At 43.7% G+C, this 20,928-nt stretch overlaps 1 protein-coding gene across 1 annotated transcript; it reads right to left on the reverse strand.

The window, feature by feature from the left end:
- Nucleotides 1-2,030: 2,030 nt before the first annotated feature.
- On the reverse strand, nucleotides 2,031-20,228 carry FAM83F (family with sequence similarity 83 member F). Its single transcript, XM_050324170.1, has 5 exons — nucleotides 19,773-20,228; nucleotides 15,552-15,719; nucleotides 8,280-8,401; nucleotides 7,001-7,713; nucleotides 2,031-2,252 (listed from the first exon to the last, which is right to left on the reverse strand). The coding sequence occupies exons 1-5, from the start codon at nucleotides 20,226-20,228 to the stop codon at nucleotides 2,188-2,190; spliced, it is 1,524 nt and encodes a 507-aa protein (XP_050180127.1). The 3' UTR covers nucleotides 2,031-2,187.
- Nucleotides 20,229-20,928: the final 700 nt, after the last annotated feature.

Here is a 20,928-nt window from a genome sequence, read left to right on the forward strand (position 1 = left end):
CAGGAACAATTTTATAAAACACTGCTCATAATATGAGCTGACAGACCCAGCTGTAAAACTACAACTTGTTCACAGAAGGCTATATAGAATATTATATAGACAGCAAGCATTTAATCCACTGAGTGAGGATGAGTATGCTTAACAGAGGGCACAATACCTTTGGTATTTGAGGGTCTCAAGACACTCCGCAGGATAATCACAGTAAACCAGACCTGCTTGCTGTTCAAGCTAAATACACTTAGAGGGAAGGCAATTAATCAATCAGTCAGTTAGTCAATCAATCAATTGCATTTTATCATCAACCACAGACAGCTGTTTGAGTGTAACAACCACTACTGCAACCCAGCACCTGGAAGAGTCTTTAGAACAGCTTGTTCTGTATTGGGGGAGTGTATCAACTGTCTTTGCCGTGAACTCGTTGTGCAATGAGATGGTTTCTCTAAACAAAAAAGTAAAAAAACTAAACCTGTGTTTTTCTGATGCTTGAATATCTTTTTGGCTAGCAGGTATGTTAGCTTTCAGGTATCTTCTTACAATTGGGATCTATTTTTCTTATGTATCGCAAGAGGGCTTATTTATGACAGCAGAGTATGTAATTTGGGTGGCAAGAAAGGAGAGTGAAGCATCAATCTGCACACTGCAGAAATGAAAAACAATCTGCTTCTCCACTCCGTGAGTAGAAGTGGAAAAGGGCTAGTGAACGAGAGGACAGAGGTGTCAGTCAGATCCCATATAATGAATAGCTACAAGCACTGTGAGCTTGCAACTTGGAAAAAGTGATGACTGAGGACATATATGATATAGGTCTGTAAAATCATGAGTGGCAAGGAGACAAGGAACAGGGTTGGTTATCACCATGTCTGACACTGTGAGAACTGGATCACTGAAGGAAATCATTGAGAAAACCATTACAACAGGCTGACAACAGTTCCTTTTTGTACCACGTAATGAACTCAGGGTTTGTTTGATGCAGATCACTGTGGAGGCCAAAAGTAGAAAAGGATTTTTAGAAAGGGACTGAGTGCATTAAGGCCAGGTCCAGAAGGAACTACCAGTTCAGAAAGTCCATAATCTGCTAGAATGGTGTCAGAGAAAGATCTCTGTATACAACCTTTGTATTTTATGCTTCTGTGATCACCTGTTACTGGCTATTCTCAGAGACAGGATAGCAGATGAGATGGCCTTTGATCTGATTGCACACAATTCTTCTTATGGATCAAAGCTCTCAATTTTAGCATGATTTAGAGTTTGGAAAGGTTAACTTACTTAAAAAAAAAAAAAAGGCCATTTGGAAAGCTTGCATGCCTCCTCTTCTTCTTCTTTCAGCTCTCAAAGATGTGCTCCTTAATCATTCAGTTTCTATGAATGGTAAAGTACTGCTGAATTAGGAACAAACAGGATTTTCTAACAGCCACTGAAGTCTGCATTATTGCTCCCAGATTCTACCTAGTCCCCCTTATAAGGTACTTTTCCTAACCCAGTCTGAACTGGAGTTTGAACATCCCCCTATAGTCAATTTTTCCTATTTACTAAATTCTTGCTAAATTACTTTGTTTGACTGCTATATTTATGATATGAAACAGTACAGATACTAATCTGTTGGCTTCTTGTTAGGTAAACCCTTCATCCAGACCACTCATTTCTGCATCGGTAATTGACAACAGGAATCTACAGGAAGAATCCTAGTGGACAAAGGATTGCTACATTGTCTGTAAACATCCTTATTTCACCCAGAATTTGCCACTTCGATTGGATTTAGCCTCCCAGCCAGTCAGACCAATACATTTTTGCAGTGCAGTAGAGTAAACAATGCAACACAGTGATTCCTAGTCTGTAGCTAGACAGACTGAAGTAGCAGCATAAGTAAGTCAGAAAATCTTCTGCATTTATCTGGACACAGAGCGAGCTCTGAGACCAGTCATCACAGTTGTTTTTATATGTAAAATATGTGTGCACACAGACATATGGACTAACACATTCATCACTAACCCTCATTTAAGGGACCGACCATCCAAAGTCTAAGCTTCACCCAGTAAATGTGCTTTAACTGGGGGTGCCAGATGCATCCAGGACTGTGCAGTGGCTTTACAGACCCCAGCATGAGGATATGGCTGAAGGTTCAAAATCAATTAAGAAGTTACTGTTCCATCTTGTTCAGTCTTCAGTTCTCCAGACAGTCCTTCCAAATCAAGATAACACACAGGCAGATTGTTTGTTTTTATCACTCATAGTGGAGTTTGGATTCAGGTTACCTGGAATGAAAAGAAGTTAAAGTAATGTTAATGTTAAGTAAATAGGATGGGGATAAAGTTTGGACTCACAGTTCACTCTCATTATTTACTGTAAACCTTATGTTAGACCTACATTACTCTGCACTCTCTCATGGCTTTTTTTCCTACTGCAATGTAATGAAGAGACGTTAAAGTAAGAGCAAATGTAGAGTATACTGTGAAGAAAACTACTGGAGAAGTATTTCCAGATTTTAGCTTGTACCCAGGTTAGCCTCAGTGGTATTCTCAGGTCCAAGTTGGCATTGAAAAATAGTCTGACCATGCCTTGGGTGGTAGGTTTTCCAAAGAATGAGGTATAGGAAAAAAAAAAAAAACCACACACACACACAAAACAAGTGAGGTCACCTCATCTATTTGATACCCACACACATTTTCAGTAGAATTTTTTTTCACATTTCATTTTAAACATCTCAAGTACCACTATTTCAACCACTACTTTTGCAAGACAAATCCCAAGGCCTCAGTTTTCTGGCTCAGTTTTTTATAATCTTAGGTTTTTTTCAAAGCTTACTCTGTGAATTTCTTTTGCTCCCAATATCTGTACTTTTCCACGTTTGCACTTCTCTCTGGTCTCCTTCATTACAGCCAGATGTTGGTCTAGATGCCCCAGCATATTTTTTTCAAGTACAAAAGTGTGTTCTGAGGCTTTTACAAGTAAGGGAGCTCATCTGTGCTCTGAGCTCAGCAAAGCTTACATGACCAGGGCAGTAGGCACTGAGAGGTGATGCCATGTGGCTTGCAATCACTCTGAACAAGGGCAGGTCCCACTCATGCATCTGTACAGAAGGAAGGTGTATGTGCATCTCCCGAGCAGTTAAAGCCAAATGCCATTTCTGAGTGAGAATAGGGAGGGAAGACTACCATAGGTCATGGTGACATGCCACTGAGAGGTCTCAGCCTTACTAAGTTTAGGGAGCTTTCAACCCAAGCACCACTTCTGAACTGGGCTTCATGTGAATAACTTTTAATGTCACTGTCTTGCTTGTCAGTATTTGATCAATTTTGTCCTTACCTGTAGGTAATAGGGAAGAGGAGAGCTCTCTCCTCTCCAACTCCTTCTCTCCACTCTCTTCCACACTCCATTTTCTTGATATTCACATGGGATGTTGCACTGCAACCTGCCCTTCCTTCTGTGGCTGCTCTGTATGCTACTGCCTCCTCCCCACATCTCCCCCAAGCATTTCCTTCTACCTGTCCCCACTCTGACGCATCCTGCATGTCACTACTAAGTTTATCATTACTCCTCACTACCCCTCTTCCCCTCCCTGTCTGTATCACGTCCAAGACCTTTGAGTTTAGTTTCAAAGGTGTCTGTGCTCTTCTGCTTAATTTTAATTCCCAACTCCTTTATTCTTCTCACTATCTACTCGTCTTCTAACCTTTTCCTACAGATCCCACTACAGATCCCAAGAGCAAACACCCTCCTTGTATGTACCCAACAACGTTCCCCTCTTTCTTTCAGTTACCATCCATCCCTCTGTGATGTTACCTTGGCTGAAAAACACTGGGGAGAACTATGCAGCTATTTCAGTAGTATTGCAGTAGCCAGTGTAAATCCCATTTATTGTTGCAAGAAGCACCCCAAAGTAAAACACAAAATCCTGCTATTAAGGATATGTGTTCTGCAACCATCGCTCATGAGGAGTGAAGGTTGATGTACGAAGCAACTCAGAACAGCAGTCTCTTCTGAACGAGCCCGCTTTGCTATTTCCAAGAGAGAGCTCAAAGCAAAAAGTCAGTGCCTTCCCAAGGCACACAGCCTTCAAACCTCTGCAGTATTTCCCAGAACCTGCACAGAGATGCCAGTGTCTTGGCTGATCACAGTCTGCCCAGCACCAGCTTAAAATTAACAAGATTCTGGTCAGGTTCAGAGCTGCTCTTGGGTTCCTAAGACGGCAAGAGTGAAATTCAAGTGTTCTGTCAATTTGATGATGTGGTTTATGAAAGCCTTGTAAGACATAGCACAGGCTCCATGCAGTGTGCTAGGACAACACCTGAGGGTGTGGATTCAGATACTTAGTTTAGAACAGTACTATCTGTAACCCTTGTATTTTCCTGACTCCCAATTCTGACTTGCAGGTATCCTTTTCTAGCATGTAAATCCTGCATCAGATTTTTAGACTCCATCACAGCATACACTTTCCTCACTTCCCTTCCTGGTTCAGATTCTCTTGGTCACTATTTGCTCCTACAAGACTGAATCTGACCTTTAGCCTGCTTGAATAATGTCTTTCAATTGCTCTGTGAGCTACTTGAGGTGTGGATCTGGTCTCTCTCTGCGTTTGCAAGGTGGGATGTGTCTCTATGGCACTACAGAATTAATAGTGACTTTGGAGGATGTGTGCACAGGAAGGCCCACGGGGCTTAAGTGTGCTGTTTAATCTTTACAAAAGGTAAGGGCAGCTATTTCAAACTGTGAAGCTCTGAATAATTGCATCCTAACCTACCTGCATACCAAGTATTTCCACTTCTTACCTCCCTTCTGTCACCCAGAGTATCACAGCATCAGTTTTTACTAGTCCTGCTCAAAGACAATTTAAACTTTTAACACTAAGTCAGCCCTACAGTTACCCAGGAACAAAGCGCCTCCTATCTTTATTTTGAAGCTGGAACTCTGTTCCATGCCCATGTGCAGGAATTTTTTTATCAAATGCTAATGACATATGTGCTACTGATCAAGCAGCTACAGGATCTTCTGAGTGACACAATTTTTTTCTGTTTCTCATAAGCCTCCATCTTGCTAATGTGACCTCTACCATCCCTGTTCACATGCCACTTTGGGACCATTAGACTTGAGAAGCTTTCTCTCAAGAACAGTGATTCAATTCAAAAGCAACATCCAAGCAGTGATCTTCCTCCAGCCTTTTATGACAACACGTGACTGAAGTCTACTTACACCATACTTCAAAAGCTGTGGAGTCTCCTGCTGTCACCATGAACAGGCATTCTCAATTTGCATAAACCAAAAATACAAGCAAGGACTCACTGGAAAGATTTATCAGGTCAGAAAAAATATGGGATGGGAAAGGCTGATGAGCTGGACCTCAGCACCCTCCCTGCACCTCTTCTCAGTCCTTCCTTCCCCTTTATTGATAGAGGTGGCAGCCCAGACGAAGTAATGGTGGCAATAAATAAAACCTGAACATAATAGCATGATAGTGTCTTTGTGGAAATGGTCTAGACCAAGCATCAGACTGTCTGGCACAGATACTCTGTGTTAAAAGAAACAGGGACATTCCTGCTGCCCGGACTGTGTAATGCCCCAGAAGGGTGCAGTGCCCCACTGTTCAGCTGGAGACATCAATCTCTTTCATGCCTTAACTTGGCCCTAATTTCATTATGGCACTGCAGGAATGGCAGGCTGTGTACTTTAAAACAGCTGATGGTGAGAAATGCAGTGAATCTCTGATAAAGTGCTGACAAATCAGAGGTTGCACAATTCTCTTCTTCTGTCACTAGAGGGTAGTGCAAGCCCTCAGGTCGATTCCTCCGAGAGGAAATGCCCATACATCTCCCTATAGGTCTTCACCGATTTTGGTTTTCCTGGCTGAGTAATGGGGTCCACCAGCACATACTGTCTGTGCTCAAGACTGTCATTGGGACAGAGGACCTCTTTATACCAAGGTTTACTTCTGCCACCCCAAATGCCAAACACACATTCTAAAATGGGTCTACTATAATCTTAAATAAATTATCCATGCCTTCTAACCGTTCCTCTCTTGTGCTCATTTGGCATTTTGAAGTCTGCTTCATTCAGCCAGAAATATTTCTAAGAACCTAATCAAGCGCTGTTGCTGACCTTCCCAATACCCTGCTTTTCTTTTTGGTCTCAAGAGAATGTCTTTCCATTTCACATCATGGTAAGTTTCAAGGGAATTCAGTCTCTCTATGCCTGCATTTCACATTCATCAGAGCACAGAATGGTCTCTGGCCAGACAAGTTGAGGAGAAATTTTCTCCCTGCAAGTAGTTTATTTTCCTGCTGGTACAGGATGTAGACACCCAACACAGCTCACTGAGAGGAAGACAACCCAGCTGAATAGTCCAAAGATTTACTTCAAACTCACAAAATATGTTGGGGAGTTAGCTATGAACACCACAAATTGGTAAAAGTCTTTATCATTTGTATCTTCAACTGACTGAAGCCTTGGAAGGACTTAATGAAAATATCAATCCTATGTTATCAAAGAAAGAAAAGTTGAGATCTAGTGATCTACTGTGTAGTATCTGTTTCCATGACCTTCTCCCTCATTTCAGAAGGTGATCAAGGAGCAAATTAAAAAGACTTTTGAACCCTTTCCTCCACTCCTTTTCCCCTCAGCTCAATATAAACACATTTTTCTCTTTTCTCCACCAAAAACTTGTCACAGTAAATACACCCAACCAACCTCTAATGAGGAGAGGAGGGATTACACTGGAAATCTGTCTGTGCCCTGCTAGCCACTACAATAGTGAACATTCTCTTTGTCCCATACCCACTTGAAGTATGAGAAACACCTACATGAAAATTGCCAACTTGACAATTAGACTGCCATTAAATTGCTTTCAATTTAAATTACCTGTATCATTTGATACAGCTTCTACTTTTTGATCTTGCTCATTTTGATACAGAGGAAATAACAGGATCTACTCACGGGTATGTTTTGTATCAATCAGCCAAACTCATAACAAGGGACGCAGAAAGCAGAGTATGCTGGTAAAAGGTTTTACCTGAGATGCCTCCAGTGCTACGAACGCTAGCATGGCCAATGCTGAGCCGCTCATATTCCAGTTTCATGTTGCCAAGGTCTTCTCCTGAGTGTCCTTCACTGGCAAAAGAATTGGCCTCAATGCTTGAGCCTGGAGACCGTTTGGCCTTGCGACTGAAAAGCCCACTGGCAAACCGTTTTCCTTGCTTTGAATTGATCTGTGCGTCTTCTTTCTTCACGTCACGAATAGATTCTCTGGATTTGGATTTATTTTTCAGGTCCATGTGGAGCCGGGACAACAGTTTCTGAGGGCTCCGATTCAGCTTGTTCAAGTTCTCCAGAGGGGGATCTATTTCTGGGAACACTTGCTCCAATGTGACTAAGTCATTTAGAAACTGATTTAACCGCTTCTTTGACTCACTTGTTTCCTCCTTTTCCATGTTTCCCTGATTATCTTGCCTGTGGCGTGAAGCCCAGAGCATCATATCACCACGGGTTGCTCCTGCAACTAAACCATACTTGGGGTTGATGAACTTCCGAGCCACAGTGGAGGAATGAAGGCCTGGCTTCCCAATTCCAAGAAGGAATGGATTAGCAATACCCAGTTCCTTGTATAAATTAACTTCCTCTGAGATGGCATAGAGCTCACGAAACTCAACGTCAAACATTTCCACATGCTGTCCTGTCAAGACTAGCAGGATGTTTCTGTCGATGTGGGATGAAGTCCACGTGAAGCTAAGAGGAGGAAACAGAACCAGCGTTAGAGTTGTGGGTGCATACTTGACCCAGCTCTCCTAACAAAACCTAAGACACTACATGGGAACATGCATCATTGTACCATTATCCCACATCCTTGGCAAGATGGGTCACAACAGATACAACAACATTATTGTCCTTCTTTAGGCATGCAGACCAGATCTGGAAGACAAGGCTGTAAAACTCTGAAGGACAGTTTATGCTTTTAAAAAAGCAACATTGCATCAGGAGCCTCCGGACTGAAAATGTCACTGAAGAGAACTGAGCACAGTGACTGGTGGGGAGTCCTTGCAGACTCCCACCTGATGCAGTGTGGAACTCTCTCTAGCCCACCGAAATGGTCTACCAGCATGGGTATGTTCCACTCAGAAGCAACTTGGGCTCTATTGCACCTTCTCTGTCGTCCCATTCCAGTTTCTACAGATGCCACACAGATTACAGAAGCTGGGATATGAAAGAGTATGACATGAAAAAAACACTCTCAAGCAAAGTCACGAGCCATTCTTTACACAAATGCCTTAATGCCTTAACCAAGTGTGACCCACCTGTATGATCCAGTGGCCACCTTTTCACCATCCACCATTAAGAATCGGGATGCCAATGTGCCTCTGATCTTCCCTGATGGCATGTAGAACCCAACTCCTGTCACAGAACGTACGCGGATATTCTAACAGGGAGGTGAAGAGACAAAATGTCACAATAAAATAGGACAGATAATCAGATAATTGCCAGCTCCAAGTCTTAACACGTCACTCCCATTATTTCACTACTTTTGGGACTACAGCTTATTTTGTATAAGCCACCAGAAGGCCTGCAGAAAGGAAAGCACTGTGCCATAAGACCTGCTGTCATCCCCTGTCTGTGCAGGTTACTCCTCTCCCTCAGTTTATAGCCCTGACCAACAGGTCAGCCTCTTAGTAACCCAGCCTGCTGTCTTCTGCTATTCATCTGAGCCCACTGGCAAGACATTGCTGTCAAAATCAAGTAATCCTCCATCCCCGGTCTTGTGCTGTAGCTTGGAAGGCCCAGCCCAGTTTAGGGGAACTAAGAAAAAGCTCTTGAGTTACATCTGCACTCATGAGCTCTTCTCCAGATTATGATAGCAGAACCACAAAACCAAAGAACTCCACAACACCTGTGCAGTACAAAGGCCACAGTTTCTTGGAAGGTAATGCATGAGACAGGTCTGCATTAGGTTATTTTTGTGCTTGCATTCCGATTCCCAACAACACATGGCTTGACAAAACTGACCAAATTAGAAGAACGGACAATTTAATTATTAGAGAGGAGGAAACAATTCCATTGCTTAAAAGACAGATGTTTCCTGTCTAACAAAAGGAGAACCTTTATAATTTTGCTAAAATCCCCCAAATAGTTATGGTGTTCACCCAGCTCCCCTGTTGTTCAACGGAGAGTGAAAAACACAGAAATTTTTTTGAACAAAAGGAGTAGGATGAGTGTCTCTACCAATGTCCTGAATAGATCAGCAGAAAAGAATTTCTGAAGAAGAGGAAGGAAAAACTTTTCATAAAATGAATGGAAGTAGACAGAAAAAGAATACCTCTCCCCAAACCTCACGTCTCATACCCTTTGGACAACAAAACTACAGTTAATAAAATAGAGCACTACCAAACACAGAAAACCACAAAAGTTAAGGTTACATGATTTTCAACAATAGATGTGTGCCTGAACATACTATAAGGACATAGAAACACATTGGACTGAGTGTTACTCTGCTCATGGGCCCTGGCTGCGCGAGGCTGAGTTGCCAAAGTGTCTAATACGAAACATCTTCCCTTCCCCCCACCCCAAAGCATTAATTGTCAGTGTAAGTTTGGAGCAAATAATCTTGTCACTCTGATACACAAATCTAGACAATTTTCCTCATTCCACCATCTGTTTCTGTAAGGATTCTTTAACAATGAAAAGTCAAAAGGTACTGTGAACTGGAGTCATAAATCCAGGGCTGGGAGTCAGGGTAATCGCAGTTCTGACACTATTCCCTGTGATATTCTGGGAAAGTCAGTTCACCCTTGCCTCATTCTTCCCTCATCTGCAGAGCAGAAGAATCAGGAGGATTTGGCTAATGCTAGCACAGCCTCAGATCCCACAAAGAGCTAAGTCCTATTATTATAAACCTCACTGACAGCTTAAATATTGATAGGCCATAGAAATCAGCATGCAGGAATGAGTGATTATAAGAATGCAGATTTCTTTCAAAAGCCATTTTTCCGAATATAGCTCTTACCTTTTCAATCTGCTCCTATTTCCCCCACTAAAATATAGCAGTGGCAATACAAATTCTGACTAACAGTAACTGATGATACTACTGTTTTGCATTCATCTATTGCTTGATCTGTCTGGAGTCCTGTGTGGGCATTAGCTAATTAATGCTCCCAACACTGCTGAAAGTATTATTACCCTGTTTTAAAGATGAGGAGCCTAAGAGAGAAAAAGATGAAGTGACTTGCCCAAGGCCTAGCAGTGAGTCATATGTGTGGGATGCTGAATGCAGGTTGGGTAGAGCACAAGAGAAAGGATGCCCTTTCCAGTAGTTAAAATAACATTTGCAGTTGACTGGCTGATCACCTGAGATAATTTTTTCTCCTTGCTGATTAATGTTAGATGTTGGATTTGCCAAATCATGGAATATCAACTGCAAGTGAAAAGAAGGGCCTCGTTCTTCAAAATCAGTCAACAGCTCTGACATGGCATGTACCTTTGTGAATCAAGAATTATAAGCCTCTATGAGCAGAAAGTTTCTTAGCATGTAACAAGAGTGGATTTTATTGTGTTTGTGTGTTCTATCACCTTCAGTGGAAAGAGAGTACACTTGAATTTCTGTGGTGACTGAGCTGCACATAACACTTAAAAAGGCACAGAGGGGATGGAACTGAACAGCTGAATACATAAACCTCCTTGAACAAAGTAGGTACAGGAGTGCATAAATACATCTTGAAATGCAGAAAACAAGCACAAAGTCATATAAACATCAAGTCACTTAACAGGTTATTTGTATAATGTTTTCTGCCTTCAAGCATCTTGGAGCATTTGTAGACTGCGATATCCAGCTGAACAGAGGAAGATCGAGCCTGGGTTCATGCACTAAAGGCTGCACAATAATAAAAGAGGAAAGACAAATATAAATGAGGTGAGATTGCTGGCATTTTTGAGGGGCACTAGTGTTACAGCAGTAACAAATATTTTGGGTAGAGAACCAGTTAGCTCACCAGATAGAAGTGACCCCTCCAAATCTCTGTTCTTGCAGAAGCCTGATTAAGGTTTGTTTTGGCTTATGGAAGCTTCAGTCTGCATTAAATTTCCACATTTCCTTTACACAGACTTGCATCACTCCTCATCACAAGCAGTGACTAACATCTCCCTGGCTCTAACTTCATACAGACTGGTAACAGTCAAGCCTGACTGAGCATCCTAATACAAACAGTGAAGGAATTGGTCTTTCTTGCTTTATTGTGACACACTTTTTTAAACCTCACCCTGAACCCACAGAAAGCTAAATTAGACCCAGTTTAGAAAGTCAGTAATGCTGTGACTGACACTTAGTTGTCACTTGACAGACCTGGGCAGTAGTGCTCACAAACTGGGCTGAGTAGTGAGGTGTTGTAAGTGCTTCCACCAGGGAATCCTGTGCATACCTTCCCTCTTAGAACAATTGCTGATATATAGGTTGCAAAGCAGGTGGGGATCTCTATTTCAAATTAGGATAGATGGCACTAGTGACCCCTACAAACTGAAAGATGTGAAACATATTAAGGAGAGGCAACAGACAAAAGCAGTAGCTGAGAGAATAATAGTGACTCAACTCGTATTGACTGTTTTTCAAAATGTGGAGATACCCTTTTTGCTGTCCCTGTGAAATTCAGATCCCTTCAGTCAATAGAATCTCTTGGGGTACCTCCTGTCCTTTGTTTCACCTGAGTGTCCTACTGCTTCACCTGAGCACAGGACTGAGGGGAGTCACCAGATGCCCATTATTTCTCCCTTTAAATCCTAGATGGAGGTACCACAGAAGGAGGGGGAATGAGAGAGATGGGATTCCTACGGACAAGACCACAGAAATGGCAGTAAAGGATTTTTTCTTATTTATGGTCTGCAAGAATATAATTTCTAATGATCAGACCTCTGGGTCAGAGAGATGGATGGCAGCAATTCATCTTACACAGGGACATAAAAGCAACCACAACTGGAAGCATACATCGAGCAGTGCTAGGAAATACTGTGGATTTATTCGGTGTGTTTGGCCTGAACAGCTTTGGAAAAAGCATGCTTATTGACAAAGTAGAGCACCTTGCAAGTATTCAAGTAGAACAGGATGAAACGTGGTTAGCTAGGACCTGGCCTACCAAAATCATTACTGGGTATTATTTATTTGTGTCTTGGCAAAAAGAAGGCCTGGTAAGCTCCCATCTTCAGGAAGTCACAAGCAGACTAGAAGAGTTCTCTAACAGATAATTAAAAAACCAACAACGCTGCATCATATCACATTCAGCTTCTCCCTCATCAGATCTAGGGATCGATGATGAAAGACATGAAATACTGATATGAAATTCTCAAAGTTTCTTAGGCAGAAACTTTTCAGACTTCCTGGAGTGAGGGGAGAACTCCTTCCTTGTTTGGAAAATGAATGTAAAAAATAACACGCAGGTGAACTTCCTGCAAGTAACTAGTCCCCTGGGCTTGCTTGGAACTCTGGGAGAACTCCCTGTCTGTTATTGTGGTCTTGGTTAACAGAAGCATAGGGAGAAAAAGCACTTATCTAAAAACTAGGGAGAACATTAACCCTCAGGTCAAAAAAATTAAAAAAAAAAGAGGAATTTTTGAGGGGCTATGAATTTTGTATGTATGAGAACTTTGATTCATGGTGATCTCCGATCAGAACCCTCTCGTGTCAAATGTAACAGAAATCATGTCCTGTAGGCTCAGGAGATATGACTCATACACATAGGAAGCGCTCTTACTAACAACCCCTGAACGTGCTGATGGTTGAATTTAAATGCACCTCTAGTGAACTCTGGTCTTCAAACAAAAATTGAGGTTTTCTCATTTCATGCTTGGAGTTGGTAAAGAACTTTTACTCTTTGCAGAGTCAGGTACTGTCTTCCTACAGCAGTTTCCCTCCCTTGAGACTGTCAGCACATCATGATACCTTGCCATCTCACAGTAATACAATAGCCAGGAATTTTTTGAAAATGCCCAGCATTTCATGTACATATACAAAGGGCAAAATCCAATGTTAAGACTGTATCTCCCTGTATTAGAACCATTGAAGTATTCACTTTGCATTGGATGAACAGGCAATGGAACCAAAAGAGCAGCAATCACAGAACAATATGAGTATCTGGTAGTGACAGAAGACAGAATAAAAACGTTGTGACCCTGCAGCCCATGGCAGTGTGACATATCTCTCCCCTTGGGATCAGAACTTGCCTCTAAACCTTAAATTTATATCCCACATGGCTGCAACTTTCTGAGAAAAAAGCCGTCTTCTGTATCTTGCAGAAGCATTCCAAAGGAAAGGTGGGAAGAACAGCAGGAAAGAAGAGTATGCAATTCCTTTGCTGGCAAACTGTATTTCACTGGTGAAAATCTTCTAGAGGGAAACAAAACAGTAACACAAAATGACCCTGTAAGGAGATAATGCTTTCCCTGTAGAAGAAACTCACATCAAAGCAGTTGTCAGGAGAAAGACATGTCATAGATAAGAAATGGGTGAACGATAGAGTTAACTGCATTACAGTTCTCATTCTTCCTCAGCAATTCCAACATCCTCTGTGAGCGAATAACATGGGACAAAATGATTCTACCTGAAGAAGACCAGAGGCCCTTTCCTGCTTTAAATCTGGGTCTTCAGTATTTGGCATGTTATATTAATGAGGTAGGGTTGGGGGCAGTCCTCAAGGGGAAGCATTAACCTTGCTTGAGCTTCCTTGGGTATCTAAACTCTATTGTTAGGTCAATCGCTATACGATGGTTTCTGCTACCCTGACCCAAGCAGCAGCATATAGATATATCCAAAGCAGCTGTGGGTAGGATTCCAAGAGCGCATGTTCCTTGAGAGACGAATGACATGTTTCCCCCTTCCAGGAAGAATCTTCTCAGTCCTTCCAAAGTACCATATACAGGAATTAGCTGCACTGGCCTTAACAAGATTAGCAAAACCCTTAGCTGTACTGGAAAGGAAATAGAACAATCTTAAGAGGAATTTAAGATAAAGTATGAGATAGCTGGGAAAAGAGGGGGAAAAGTTGAAGGGCAGCATTCTGTGTGCTGATGCTCTGCAGAAGAGTGAACAACTAGGTCAAAGGACATAAAAAGTTCTTCTCAGTAGACTTTCTTCAGCTCAGTTTGTATTTGTACTTTTTTTTAGCTGATAGAATCTAATAAAAAACATAGCAAGGGCTGCTGTGAGAGAAGGGAACCACAGAAGGGACACAGAAGAGTTTTCTGCTTTTGATGGCATCAGTTTCAAACTCTATCTCTTTGGAAAGGATCATAGAACTAGAGTGCTGCAGGAGCCAGACACTGCTGTAGCATGTCACTGATGATTGGTTTAGGAGTGTAAAGTCTATGTAGACACCTATGGAGAAAGACATAAGAGGAAGAGCAGAAGACAATCACTTACTGTTCAGAGACTGAGAAGGCAGACAAAAAGGAACTCACCTCTCCAATAGCATCACAACTTTTTCTAAAATGCCAGGGCATCTTTTCACTCACTCTATCCAGGAGTTAAAATATGCAGTGCTGAAGACATCGTTCCTGAACATGATGACATGATGAGAAAAGTGCTGGGAAAGAGGTACCAGAGCCAATGGAACTACTGCTGAGATTTCTCAATTATGTACTGAAGAGACTCAAGCCTAGGCCACAGAATATGCCTGACACTTGAAAGAGGTCTGTTATAATGATGTCTGTGTCTTGCTTTCAAAGACACCAGAGGAAAGAAACTTCCATCTCCAATTTGGAGAAAGATGAGAAAGCTTGTTGGTTGGATGGCTTTTTTGATGAAACTCAGACTAGAGTGGTAGTTCACAGTTCATCCAGATTTAAGATGGTTCTCCTAAAATACTGAGAACAGTTGGATCACAAAGAGGGGCAAGTCTGGCATCCCAGAGCTTTTTGCCAACTTAGCAACTTTTTCAATATTTGGAATAAGCCTGTGGTAGTGACAGTGACTAAAAAAACATAGGAAAAAGTAAGGAATACAATACTAACTAGAAACACACAAAGGATTTCAGTCTGTATGTAATGGAGTGAGATTCCTCAGAGGAGTAAAATCCCTTCTACCAGCCAGCCTAGACTGACTACACTGCTGTGCTGCTTGCACTGTATGAAGGCATATTCTGATATGGGGCTGGGCAGCAGCTATGCCCCTCAGTCCCTCAAGTTCTCATGCAAAGGAGGGCTACAAGCTCATTCACTCGAAGATGATCACTGCTGGATAGAAAAGTCTTGATTTCACAGAGGATATGTGTCCTATAACTGGGATCCATGCAGTCATCTCAAAGAGCAACTCTGGGCTGTAGTTCAAATCCTCACACAGAAGACCCACAGGAATTCACTCCAACAATTTTCTTCCCAAACAGGAATTTTTAGGTCACAAGAGCCAAGAAACTACCTAAATCCCTGTCTTAGGTGATCTTATCCCTCTATGTTCCATCAAACCCCATCTAAGAGCTGTGATATGACTTTAGGGAGGGAGAGATGTGTTTGCCTGTCCAAGTGAGTTCCGAGGTTCATTACAACTGAAAAAGGCCACTGACCTGCAGGACATAATGGTTCAGTATTAAATATCTTACCCGGATCTGCAAGTCACTGAGGTCAAGACATCTGCACATTTCCAGGAAAAGCTTCACACTCTCCTCATCTAGGATTATATAGACTGGGATCCAGCGCTTATATGCTGCATCAACGATATCGCGGAAGATGTCCCGGTCTGTGAATACATCCATGACCACTGCAATAATCTGGAAACAAAAAGACAGTAGACAGAAAACCAAATAAAATATTATGAACTGAAAGGAAGGCGCCCCATCACACTGGTGCAAAATAAAGGAAAGCACTGATTTCAGATTACAGAGGAGAAGGATATAGGGTAGATGGAAGTACAGGGATGTACATGTCCAAGCACTACCAATAATCTTAAACTTTTCTCACTTGCCTCCTGCCACACTTTGGAAGGAACTTAATAAAATTGAGTTCTCCTTCTTCTAGGGGAAAATTACTTATTTCAGCAGCTTGAGGAATGCCAAAGCCAAATGTCCAGTTTTTCCTTTGTAAGGATCCACTTAAACAAAGAAGAACACTGAAAATAGATCGAAAAAGAAAACTGAAAACACAACTGAAACACTTCACCTGAAGGTGTGTAATGGAAGAATGAATGTGCAGAGGAATTAGGGCCTGAATCCTCAGTCCTGGTGCATAGGGCAGACAACAAGAATTCTATTTCCCTTTTTTCTCCCAATTCCCTGTGAGAAACCTGCTCTTAGGGCTGGCTTCCCAAGGAATGATTTATGGATTTCAAACGTAAACACCTCATATTTTTCAGGAAGAGACTGGAGCGTGTTCAAGATTTGGAGGCAAAATGATCATTCCCTCTCTTCACATGCGATGTTTTTCTGGTATAAAACTCATCCCTCTTTCTGGGCATAGATTTTATGTAAAACAAAAGGTCTAGCTGACGTGAGAGACAAGCCTGAACATTCATAAGATGAGTAACAACAAAACCAAGAGGGTTATGAGCAACTTTAATGCTGATCTTACATGTTTTGTCTCCCTTTCTGTATCTTTTATACCATCAGAAATACCAATTAATTTTTCTGCATGAAAGAGTTATTCTTCCCAACATTTGAAAGGTTAGGAATGAAAGAAACTACTGTTTCCCTAATCCCTCTGTGAAACATCAAGTTGCCAGCTCAGAGCTCTCATGCTGACAGTATGCTGGGAATAGAGTTGAGTAAATTTTAATTTCCCAGGTGCTGGGGGTCACAGTAATAAGCCAAGCTGTGCTGGAAATGGCATGTACAGGTGTGAATAGAGCTAAATACTGGACCAAACAGTAGGATTTTCTTCTCTTGATGGTTGAAAGAGGTCCACCTCAAGTAGCAGGAGCCCCCTAAGGAAGGGGGAATAATTCTCTCAGAAACCTCTTTTCTTTGAAAAATGTTCTTGAACAAATGGCTTCTGGAAAGTGATGCCACAGTAAATGTCCCCCACTGTGTTTCCTGAGTCTCGGCTTGTACAGCCAACAACAACCAACACTTCTGCTCCATCAGGCTCCTTCTGTCAACAGTGCTTACACAAGCTTTTCTACCTTAGGAAAAAAAAAAAAAAGAGCTGACATTGTGTTTATGCTCATCATTAACATATAAGTTCCTGATACCGGTGAACTCTGGTGGAGCTACATCATACTAAGTCCCTCAGTAACTTCTAACAGGCAGAGCTGCATGCCCGGTCCTGCCTTGGTTCTCACTTTCCAGCAAGATGCAGGGAATGTTACCAGAACCTCTAAAAATCAAAAAAACGTGAACTTGTGTCACTTTATTCCTGAACAACTCATATACAAGCAAATTATAATTAAAGGCATGAACGGTTCATGCGTTATCTCAGGCCTGCTATGCTCCTTCTCCCATCCACACACAGTGGTATAGATGTAGTTATTTAGGAACAAGTATGCCAGGTCATATTCATTTGAAGTAAGAACATCTGCAGAGGGAATTGATCAAGAACAGATAGCAAAAGTGTGAATTTGTTTTCTTTCTGTCCCCTCCATTTACAGTGAGTCTAATGGCTGCAGAACCTACCCCACATGCTGGACAAACCACTAATTGTTAATACTGGCTTTGCAATATGAAGTGATGGTTCCTTCCAGGCTGTGGGGCCCTGGGTCAGTTCAGGCTTCATTGCAAGACCTGGACCATGAAAACAGCAGTTCTGTACAAAAAACAGATGAGCTGCTTTGCAGATGGGACTTCCAAGCCAACAAAATGTGCTGTGGGCGATGCCTGTTGTTATGTTGACTTTCTCAAACCCCTGCCACAGCTGGTGATCTGTCAAGATCACCTAGGAACGTTCTCAAGTACAAGTCAGAGCATGAGTGTCTACCCCTGCAAGAGGTTTTCCCCATTTCTCTACCTATGCTATGGATAATAAACTTAATCTGTAGGGCCCATAGGTGTGCCTAGCTCCTTACAGGAATTTAAAGATTGGCAAGCATTAACTTGCCAATCTCATTGCAGCAAGGTACCTTAATTAACATATGTTTGTAAAACACTGATGATAAGCCACCCACAGACATGTGCCACATATTACTAGTATCTGTTTAGACCCCCTTGGAAAAAAACAAATCCAACAAACCCCTACTCTCATCTGCTGATTGAAAAGCTGCTACCTGGAACCGGGGTTTTGCCAGGGCCAGCTCAGCTGAACACAATAGGCATAGTTATCTGTGAAAAGGACCATTAAACACTCAAATGGCTGTTAAACATGAAACCAGCTTTGGGCTGGGAGGGGCACAGTTTGTCCAGTCAGTGAAAAAATAAAAATATACAAAAGAATTAATTATTTCTAGGTGCCAGGCACAGCTATTGAAAAAAACCCCAAACTTTCCCAGTTCTTGCATGGTCTGTAGAGGCATTTGAGCAGCACAGAGGATGTGAAGTTGCACTAAATCGGAGTGAAAGGATTTTACAGCTTCTGGGTCTGACTGACCACACCAGTCACTGAACAGGATTACAGGGTGTGTACGACTTTTTCGAGCAAGGAGCTGAGGAGATCACACACCAGAGCAATGCCTCTATGGAAAGTTTTCTGTGTTTCCCAGCAGATTCGGTTTTAACAAGTCTGCAAAAGTTGTGTGTATAGTGTGTGCTGGCGGAGGGGAGCAGGTGGAGGAGGAAATAACTGCTGAATTAGAATGCAACAAAACCAGAAAGCAGCAAAACTAAGGGCAGGAATGAAGTTTCTTACACCGTTTACCACTTTCCACAGGGTGCGTGTCAGCTCGTAGGATCTTTTCCTGGGTGGTCTTCCCTGGAAACTTCACCCACATCCGGGGTGGGTGACGAAAAACCTCGTCATTGCCTCCACCTATTCAATGCAAGCTCCTGTAGAATCACGGCTGGCTTGTTTTCTTGCCAGAGGTGTCCTTGTCACTAACAAGTCATTTCCAGACAAAGATAAATAGGAGAAACAGCAGTGTATTGTCTGGACTCTGGCTACTTGCAGTTCAGGCTGGATGGTGTTGAGACCACAACATAAATTAATATTAATGGCCAGTCTTCGCGAGCGAAGATCCGGGGAAGGTCTTTCCACCTTCCAGCCTGCGCATTGGATTTTTTAGGTGAGACACAGTGTGCGCGGAACTGAGCCCACCCTTTAATCCTAAGGTTCATCTGCCGGGGCCAAGCGAACTTGGACAGTGGCAGTGAGGTCCTTAGGACGTAGGTGGGTTGCCTTTAAGGGCTAACGAGCCCCACCTACCCGGGAGTGGCCCTGACCGGGAATCGAACCCGGGTCTCCGCGGTGATAGCGCGGCGCCTTTACCCCCTAGGCCACCAGGGGCTCCAGACCACAACAAATAAACCCGAAAAACACCACCCCATAAACAAACGCACTGGCCTGTGCTTAACTAGGGATACCTGCACACACAGGAGGGGTGGCTGGAACAGAATCACGACCTGCCTTCCTCTGAACCTGGGAATGAGACCTGTACAGGACAAGGCGAAACACAGGTAGAGAACCCCAACTACGGGGGAACGGAGTGCGGTGTGAAGGGGTTTAACTCCATCCCAAGCATCAGCTTTGGCAAAGCGTAACATGACTGGCAACAAGCCGTAGGGAAAGCCCTGCCTGGAGGATGCCGACCAACTGGATGGCCAACACGCTCCTCCTTTGGATGGAGAGCCGTGGCGGGCTCTCTCCTGCCTTCCAACCCACATCCCGAGCCAGGCCCTCCGCCCGCCTGCCCCCGGCCCAGGCGTGAAGGTGGGCAGAGGTGGCTCGTCGAGGCCGGGCCGTACCTTCTGCGCCTGCTGGATCATCTCCCGCACCACCTCCTTCAGGTGCGGCGCGCTCTCCTCCTTGCGGGGGTGCGTGAAGAGGGACACCCGGCTGATGCCCCGGTAGAAGGTCTTGTCGGTCCATCCCAAGTCCAATGGGGGCACCTCCGTGTCGGAGCACTCGGGCCAGTAGGCCAGGGAGAGGGTCTCGCCGCCGGGCCCCCGCGCCACCTTGCCGCCCTCCCGGGGGTCGTCGTATCCCCGCCATCCGCCCCGCAGGTCCTGCAGCTCCCGGCTGGAGAGGAAGTCGCGGAGCTGCTCCTTCCTCAGCGCCTCCCGATATGCCGCCTCGCCGCGGGTCACCAGCGCCTCCAGGGCTCGGCGCTGCTCCTCGCTGTAGTAGAAGCGGGCCTGGGCCTCCGTCACCTTCTCGTTGACGTGCAGCTCGTCCAACAGGAGCACCTGGGACTCCGCCATGCCGCCGGCACCCCCAGCGCAGCGCCGGCCGGCCGGGAGGGAAGCGAGGAGGCTGCGGCAGGAGGGAGAGGCAGGGCCGGGACCGCCTCACCTGGCCTGCCCGAGCCCGCCCCGACGGGTGGGGCGGCCGCTCCCCCGGGCCCTGGGGACACGGCTGTCCCCGCCGTCCTGCCCCTCTCCCACACCCCGACGTGGCCTCGGCCTCTGGGGACGGGGAGCACGAGCTGGGGAGAGAACAGTTTCTGGGAAAAGAAGAACAACTTGACTTAAGGGATACGATGAAGGGGAATAATGGGATAAAGGGAAGAGACGGGTTACGTGTCAGCCCACACCAGTTTTGGAGGGATGTGGGTTAGAAATCTTTAACTAACTTGAGAAATTGTATCCTATGAGTGTATCCTATTTGTGTCCTATGTATCCTAATTGTATCCTATGAGCGAACTTAGAGCATTAAAATGGGAAAACCACACCTGCCAGGGAAGACCCTCACCCACTGAATGCATGAATTTGGAATGCCCTGTACCTTTAAACAGAGGGGAGGGAAAGTGAAGGCAATAGCAGCTTAGACAGAGTGATGTAGATTCATTATGCAAATAGAATAGAATTATATAAATATGCTTGTATATGTATACATATGTATACATTGTATATGTATGTATAAATACACTTGCTAGCTTTGTAGATTTACCACTTAGCACCC

Source organism: Myiozetetes cayanensis, unplaced genomic scaffold, assembly GCF_022539395.1.
Source record: "Myiozetetes cayanensis isolate MyiCay16 unplaced genomic scaffold, myiCay2020 scf3, whole genome shotgun sequence".
Taxonomy (NCBI): Eukaryota; Metazoa; Chordata; class Aves; order Passeriformes; family Tyrannidae; genus Myiozetetes; species Myiozetetes cayanensis.